General features: G+C 36.6%; 2 protein-coding genes across 3 annotated transcripts in view; both read left to right on the top strand.

Annotated features, from left to right (window-relative positions):
* The first annotated feature begins 669 nt into the window (after window positions 1-669).
* On the top strand, window positions 670-5,127 carry LOC113510323 (acidic leucine-rich nuclear phosphoprotein 32 family member B-like). Of its 2 annotated transcripts, none has more exons than XM_026893774.3 (3): window positions 670-870; window positions 2,374-2,572; window positions 3,089-5,127. In XM_026893774.3, the coding sequence occupies exons 1-3, from the start codon at window positions 769-771 to the stop codon at window positions 3,139-3,141; spliced, it is 354 nt and encodes a 117-aa protein (XP_026749575.1). In that variant the 5' UTR covers window positions 670-768; the 3' UTR covers window positions 3,142-5,127. The 2 variants fall into 2 exon arrangements, with proteins under 2 accessions (XP_026749575.1, XP_026749576.1); XM_026893775.3 differs by having other exon boundaries at window positions 674-870; window positions 2,374-2,566.
* A 16-nt stretch (window positions 5,128-5,143) lies between these two features.
* Window positions 5,144-8,412, top strand: part of LOC113514784 (neutral ceramidase) — a 51,431-nt gene continuing 48,162 nt past the window's right edge. Inside the window, exon 1 of the mRNA XM_052899089.1 lies at window positions 5,144-5,277. Coding sequence (XP_052755049.1) covers window positions 5,247-5,277 — 31 coding nt within the window. The 5' untranslated portion in view covers window positions 5,144-5,246. The remainder of the gene's footprint in view (window positions 5,278-8,412) is intronic.

Genomic DNA, 8,412 nt, shown 5'->3' with positions numbered 1-8,412 from the left:
GATTTTAGCGGATTCGGTTCAGATACATTTAATAACGAATGTTCACTAAGTAGGTAGGTGGTAGGTACTTATTTCATGGATTTTGTTAGTATATATTCATATGTATATAAGTATGATAACAATATCTTCAGTCGTAATAAAATTCAACTAGTACACGTAATATAATTAATTTTATATGCGTACATACCCCGTAAGTATCGTTGCAAGTAATCTATAAAGTAAAAAGTGGCCATATAATGAGATAAATACAGACGTACGTTAATATAACAAATTACATATCGCTTACGGTTTAATAATATTAGTTGCTTTAGTATGAATTGCACGTCCATGCTTGTATACGATTAGGTACCTAACTTTTTATTTTCCCGCTTTTTAATTCGTTGTTCCTAACGCCACGCAGTGGTAATATTTGGAACCAATACACCCGACGCAACCGTACTTTGGAATATATAACTTTATTTACAAACACAAATAACAATTTTTTAATGCCAAATTATTGAAAATCGGTTTCAAAACAATATGCAATAGATACTTAATGATTAAAGCTAACATTTATGAAAATGTTCTGAATTATTTGCACCCACATGCTAGTCAAAGTTTGCTAATGGCCGGCCGGCTCGACCAATCAGACAGAGGCGTGCAGAAGCCCGCGCCATCTTCGTTTTCAAACTCATCACACCGCTCACTCGCTCAGTCAGTCGCGCGTCGGATTTGGACAACCAAACAACTTATCTATTTCTAGTAATTAAAACCAAAATCAGAACAATCATGAGCAACAAAGATAATAATAGTGAAGTGGCCGTTGACAAGGTCGGAGATGAGAAGGCGGACGCGAAAAGTGATCTAAAAGGAGCGAAAAGGGCAGCAGAGGTGAGTGCACATGTCACACAAATGTATACATTTAATCGCTCGCCATTTTATTGAACGCTATGTTATATGCCTCATTGTATTAATTTGTCTATCCTCATGTATCTTGATACTTTACCCCACGTGCTAAATATGTATTAACGCTCGTAGTCGCGATTACAAACCGGCGTATTTTGGGACATCATTTCTAACCAGTTATGGTACATTATGGTTAGCGTGAGGTAATCGATGAGTCAATATCATGATACGTTATGGTGTCTATAATGTTAAATTTGCAAGTTCCCTGAGTTGCATTGCTATTTAATAGTACTGTAGCTTTGTTTACTCATATTCGATACTAAGGCATGACCTTGGCAGAAAAAAAAAACATGGCGCGAGAATGTACGCTCTTACGTCTGAAATCATTATTAAAAGAATTATTGTGTAGTCGCCATTAGCTGTTTATAGTTTGTATATGTTATTGATTTTATTGAAATCAATGGTTATTTCGGACTTTCACAGTCACTATGTTCATGGCAGCGTGACGCTAGATGGACGAGTAACATGGCCGGCAAATGTCAGTGTTTGTACTGGCTTGTAACACTCGCCGCCGCTGTGATGTTTGGTTTAGGTTATACTTATCTTTTTATCAAGCGACTATATTCTATTAAATTCAAGTATGCCATGAATTAGTCACGTTTGCAACATTTGCACAATTGTTATTTTATTTCGGTAGTTTACACAGAAAAGTAGTCAATGACCCGGCATTATTTGCATGTAGGTGTTTTGTATAATAAACGTTTCCTTTGTTCTATAAGTGCGTTCTTACTCTGTAATAGTATAAAGTCTAACAAATATGGAGTTGTTAACGATATTAAATTGAGCGGGAATCTTAAAAACTATATAATTTGGTCAAATGTGGTGGGAATATTTTATATTGTCTGTCTCTTTCACTCATGATAACCTATACTACGCACGATGACTTGTTTATTGCAAGACCGCGTATATACAAGAGTGCCAGATTTGGAAATCATTTCCATTTCTCCATATAACGTACGCTAATGAATTGATGCGTCTGCAAGTTTAGTTACGGTGTCGTTTAGGCTATTTTTCAGTTGTCTCCACGCGTCTACCAAGCGGCTCTATGAACGGTTATGTATGCGCGGTGACCGCGTTCCGTTCGACTTTGCCACAGGAAAATAGGCCGTACGACGCCGGGCCGCGTTATCCGTCGCTCTTTCCCCCACACAACTAATGACCCACGCTTCGTTATCGTTACGAATCTTTGTCACCTGCGTCTCATTACCTCGTATATAACCTGTAGCCTTTTCATGATAACTTACACTTTAATTGTTTACTTTATAATAATTACGTATTTAGAATTGTTGTCAATTGGCTAATAGCCAGTTAATACGAGTCGTATGCATTTAAATTGTCAAAGGGTTTTCAAATATTATAGCACTTATCTTATAGACAGTAGCAAAAACATGTTGATTTGCCCATCAAATAATTTCCTGTTATTTTTAGGAGAAACCAACAGAAGCGAAAAAGCCGCGAAAGGAGGAGAACGGAGGCGGCGGAGAAGATGAACCACACAGTGAAGAGGAAGATCTAGAAGGAGAAGGCGAAGGTGAAGACGATGATGACGAAGAAGTGGAGGGTGAAGAAGGTGAAGAAGACGACGAAGAGTTAGGAGAAGGAGAGGATGACGATCTCGAAGGTGAGGGTCGGTAGTTTAAATTTATATATTTTAATTTTCGCGTCGTAAAATAAGACGGTGCCATAGATAGAGTCGAGCAACGCTACCTATCTAAAGTACCTAGACAACATAAGGTCGCGATAAATACATTTCATCGCTAATCGCCCTGTTGCAGTACAAATGCACCAAGTTATCACATACCGTATTACTATGTAGTCAATTAATAGTCGCTGTAATATTGTTTCAACTCCTTTTAAATGTCTAATAATTCTTAACAGTCTTCTCTTGACATCTAATTATTATAATTCACTGTTTATGTTGTAATTCGATTATGATTTATAATATAAATAATGCATTATTTAAAATTCTTGTAAGTACTTAATTTCGAATGTCACAATACGACATCTTTAAAAATATTTCTAATTAACCATTCTAAGAACATAAAAATTTGATGGAAGGGTTTAAAAAAACAGTAGGAGAAGCAATATTTGATAGTGTTTCTGTCCATTGAGACTAATATATGGAAACTATCAATTGTTACAGATGAAGAAGTAGAGGAGGAATTATTAGGCGAAGAAGAAGAGGATGACGCGTAATACGCCTCGTGCCTCTCTATAAGGACAATGTCACAGTGATGTGTTGTGCTCGTGACGGCCCGACTAGCGCGGCCTCGCGTCGCCCCAACTGCCAGCCGCCAGCGACGCTCCCCACAGCAAACAGCAACAGTACCAACAGCACCAACAGTTGAGAACACGCGAGGCCGACCACGCTCCCACCTAAACGGGTGCAAGTTCTATTTAAATGACAAATGTAATTAATTAAGTCAAATCCAATGCAGATTTTCAATTTTTTACAGTGTTTAAGTTTGATACCGAAGTTGTATCTTTACTTTTGTAAAGCTCGTCGCAACGGGCGCGAAACGTGTAATTTAAGACTTAGTAGAATGCTGTTGAATTTTGTCATGAAATGTACAAATGTGTTTTCGGAAGTAAACTTTGTTCTAAGTGAAACCCAACTCTGTATTCTAGGTTTACCTGTAAGCCCGTAAAATGGTGAAATTGTGATATTTTTCTATACAAATAGTAAACTATCCAATTGTAATAAATATAGATTTTATGCCAGTGACAGTACTAATATAGTAAATAAGCAATTTAGTCACAAAGCTCAATTCTTCATATTTTTGTTGTTGATGAGAGTTTGCGTGTACATATTTAGCGTAAGTGAAGCCTGTGATTCTTTGATCAGTAATGTAACATAGTGTGATTGTTGCATTCAGGTTGTTCTACATTTAATTTCAGTAAATCATTAACAAATACTAAATACAAGCTTGTTCAATATTCGGTCCTACCTATCCCCCGTACGACCCTAAAACTGTTCTGGATCTGAATTTTAATCAATGGATTAGTTGCTAAAGAAAATTTAGATCGACTACCGTTCGGGACTTTTTTAGGCTCTTACGGGGTAGTGTTTTGCACCGGCCCATATCTGCCGTCGAAGACTAGAACGGGCCCGAATGTCTGACAATATCGCCCGTCTGCAAGCCGAGCCCCGTTCGTGAATAATTGATTCTTTATTGTTATCAATATTTCACAGTTTATTAGAAAAACATCACAATTTTGCCATTATCTCGTGCACACCGTGCGCCGGCCGCCCGCTCTCCGGTCGACCGATAAAGAGAGCGCGACGGGCGTCGCTCCACTACTGCAAACGTACTATAAAACCGGCCTGTAATTTTTGTCCATAATTGTTAATTAGGATAGAGTCCTCAGTTCGGTATTCCACTGTTTCACGGTTCGAAGTAAGAGATTCCTAGGTTAAAGTGATTTAGTATTTAGGATGTACGTCATTTTTTATGAGAGGACGCTACGGGAGTCGGGGCGAGAAGGGCTCGGGGCGCGGCAGGGCCGGGGCAGGGCGGCGGGGGCGGCCCGCCGCCGGCGTGGCCTCGTTCGATTTGCCGCGCGGCGTGCCCCCGCCGCCGCCGCGCCCGCACGCCGGCCTCGCACCACGGTACGCCAACGCGCTCCTCCGCGTGGAAAATCACTCGTTGCGCGCTATACATCGCCGCGTCGCGTAGAGCGACGGGCCGGGTGGCGGCGAGGCGGGCGTCCGGTCACCTAGACGCCGCTAGTAACACGACTGTTTTTGATACTTGTCGTTGAATGTCTGTTTTCACTCCGTTCAGTCTCTTTCGGGGCGCCGGTTCGACTCGACAGACGCGTGAATGCAATGTATATCGATAATTTTTTAACCTATCGCCGGCCTCCGGGAAAGACCGCGAGATGTTTAGGAAAGCATTTAGCGGATTGTTCCATTGGCGATTGAATACCAAAGGGAGCAAAATGTATTTCGATTAGAAAAATTGACATTGAAATCAATAAAATTAACTTATGACTAAATCCTATCGTCCCGCCTTTTCATTTTGTGGTAAGAAAGAATGAGCTGTCGCATATTGTGTACGCTGTACGACTTATGTGAATACCTTAGTACGATTTTATTTATTTGTGATGTTGAACACTATTGATTTTCTACAATGGACGAAATGTAAATACAACCGATTTTAAGTAAAACGTTATTTTGTTTTTAAGCTTATTTATTTGTCCCAAAACGATCCTGTATGAAAACTTTAGGTGTATTAATATCGAGTCGACAACTTTAAAGATATTCAGCGTTATAAAAATAAATATGGCGCCATTTGCATATGGCGCAATTCTTCGGTCACGTTCACAACGGTAAGTGTGTGCGTACCATATCGGTATTAATGATAATACATTATCTTCAGACGTCAGAAGACTTGAGGGGTAGACTTGTGTACCAAGTAAACCATTATTGGTATAGGCAGTGAACTAAATCACTAAAGGATTTAAGAATGTGTTTACACAAACATTTGCTTCTTCCAATGCAATAATAATAAAACTACGTAAACGTTTATCTGTATATTTTTTATAATCGAATTATAGTGATATCGATTCATGAGTTTCTAGAAAACTACCAGTAAGAATAGGTTATACGATGTTTTGTATTTATGTATGTATTTTTATATGGTATAAAGTCGCTTCCAGCCGTCTTTACACTTTAAACTATTCGTCAGATTTTAATGTGGTTTTTACCAATAGGCAGAGTGATTCAATGGAAGGTTTATACGTATAATTTGATATTGGTGTTAATTTGTTCAAAAATATGATGATAACTGTTCAAGATGTCGGAAGAAAAGTCGACTGAAAGCTTTCCTTGAAAATGTTATATTTCTTTGAAATATAACAATGTATGATGACATTGTTTGGCTTTATTAGGCTTATAAAAACGTTGGCCTTATCATATGGATAGATTTTCATAACGATTAAAAGGTTAAAAAATCGGATATTAATTATATGGAGTTTGGAAAGCTATTTAGACGAGAAAAACAGCTATATTATTAATCACTCCACATTATCACTACATTTTACATTCCACCCGTAGGAAGCCGGGGCGGGTTGCTAATGTTGGTTTACATTAACGACATTAATGATTGATAAAGAATTTAATTACATCTAATAATATTTGTATCAAGCTTAAAAGTGCCTGGTAATAACCGTTCGTGTTAAAAGATGAATCTAATAATAGGTACCTAGTTACAAAGGGCTACCATTCAAGCGTCTCACAGGAAATGCACCAAGGAGATCAGCAACAGTAACTTACCATTTCTTTGTTTTATAACAAAAGGATAATTTTTTTTTTATTTATGCCTAATTTATCTAAATGGTAATGTAGATAGATAGATACTCTTTATTGTTTCCTCCAAAAGATTACAATAGTAACCTTATTATAAATATAAATAATTATAAGAAATAATCACAATGAGAAAACAATTTAAGTCTGAAAAAAGAGTTATTATCTAAAAAAGTAGCAATATTACATTAAACATATTGGTGGCCATTGACAATGCCTCTCAGTTTACATTATTTAAACTTTAAATGTGAAGAAATAGATTGAGTTTGTGTTAATAATCGGATTGTTTGTTTACTATTTCTTTTGACATAACGGTTTCGAGTCTTGGAAGTGTAAAATGTTTCCAATCGACTTCAAAAAGAAGGACTTCCTGAATTCGGTTGTATTTGTTTTGTTTGTTACCGCATAACTTCGTCAGTTGTAAGCCGATTTGAAAAATTCTTTTTTTATCTGAAATGATGTACTTGCAGATTGATCCCATGGCAATTTTATTAAAATCAATTTTGCTAGAATTCAAATAGATTTTTTGTGGAACACAATCTCATTTATATCTACATGTGTATATAACTACATACTAGCTACATTTGATTAGAAAAGTCTAGACTTGAATTCGAGATAAATGTGATGGATCATGTTTGCATCTGTTCGCATACCGAAAAGAAGCCCGACAAAAATTACATTACTGATTTTTGGATCCGCTTTTAACAATGCGAACCCTTAATCTCGGTAGGTAGAGTGTACTTCAAAGCGAAGGGGATGCGCCTTATATTAGGGAGCCGGTAAATTAATTGGGGCGGATACACCCCTCTTTCGTCAGCATTTTACATTTCAATTTTAGGAACCTCAGTTATTGTTTGCTAGTCATCTCAAACACTTATTAAAACTACAATAACGCACGTGGTTATTGTTGTATGTATTCGTCTGCGTAGGTACGAATAACGGTATAAAATTGTTATCTATATGCATGCAACTTTACCACCGTGTGAACACCTCAATGTTAAACTAGCGGCATCTAGTGAACGGCATTTAAATTAGATTGTCTTATAGATGACGCCACAGTTGTTTTTTCGTCACGTTACTTTTAGTACATTATTTTAATGTAGATGGCGCTAAGATGTCATTTGGTTTAAGAACGACTATTCCGAAATTTTTGCATTTTTGGCGCTTTTTTTAAACATCGTAAAAAAAGAACTTAAAGATTATTGACATTTTCTTTTAGGTACGTACTCGTACTAAGTACGAGTTGAAGAAGATTTATAGGTAGTGTACATATTAAATAATAATGTTATGAAACATACTTATAAAAAATCACAACTTATAATTTTTTTTAGGACGAAGCTTAGCTCGTCTGCGGTCTTGTTATTATTGTTATGAGACTATCTGAATAATATTAAAAAAAGTAATAAAAACAAGGGAATAAAATAGTCTTAGTGTAGTACTTAGATATTAACTTTCAAATCAATTGTTAGTAATGCGGGCTACCAGTCCCATTGCTAACAATATACCCAGTCAGGTCGACTTCCACGCAGTACCCCTGAAAATCATCGTGCTACATTCCAGATGTATTCATCACGATGGGCTAACTGACCTGCTTTTTCATTATCCGCCTGTCATCCTTCACTGGTGCCCCGTCAGCGTATACTTATAGCATAGGCAATGTTTGCATTCCATTGTTATACATTAAAAGAACAATGTACCAATGCATATAAATGTAATTATAAAGGTAAGTATAAAATTTTAAATTAGAATAAGGACAAAATTACTACAAAAAAGCATAAATATCACACTACTGGTCTCAAGTCTGTCCCCGGATGTACCTACTTTTACCTGTACTTTCATTTTTTTAATCGAATTAAAAAAAGTAAATGCCCGCCATCTTTAAGATGACGCGGTACTGGCTGTTTTAAGTTTTTAATCCAGTTTTGTGAACAATTTCAATCAGTGGATAGCTTTTGGGAACAGTCGATTATAGCAGTATGGTATTTGTAATGGTTAATTATGTACACCTATAATAATTGAAGATAAATAGATATCTAAATACGTATTTAAGTTTATAACATTGTTTACAATACGTAAATATTACTTACCATATTATTTCATAACAAACTATCACTTAATAACACATATCACGTCTATATTAATAGAAATGTCTCATTTCA

This window comes from Galleria mellonella, unplaced genomic scaffold (assembly GCF_026898425.1).
Source record: "Galleria mellonella isolate WM207_F2 unplaced genomic scaffold, CSIRO_AGI_GalMel_v1 utg56, whole genome shotgun sequence".
NCBI lineage: Eukaryota > Metazoa > Arthropoda > Insecta > Lepidoptera > Pyralidae > Galleria > Galleria mellonella.
This window is presented reverse-complemented; position numbering and strand designations above follow the sequence as displayed.

Coding starts and splice junctions, on each gene's coding strand:
- LOC113510323 (XM_026893774.3), top strand. CDS start 769: ATGAGCAACAAAGATAATAATAGTGAAGTGGCCGTTGACAAGGTCGGA. Junction 871..2,373: donor GAGCGAAAAGGGCAGCAGAG/GTGAGTGCACAT, acceptor TGTTATTTTTAG/GAGAAACCAACAGAAGCGAA. Junction 2,573..3,088: donor TGACGATCTCGAAGGTGAGG/GTCGGTAGTTTA, acceptor CAATTGTTACAG/ATGAAGAAGTAGAGGAGGAA.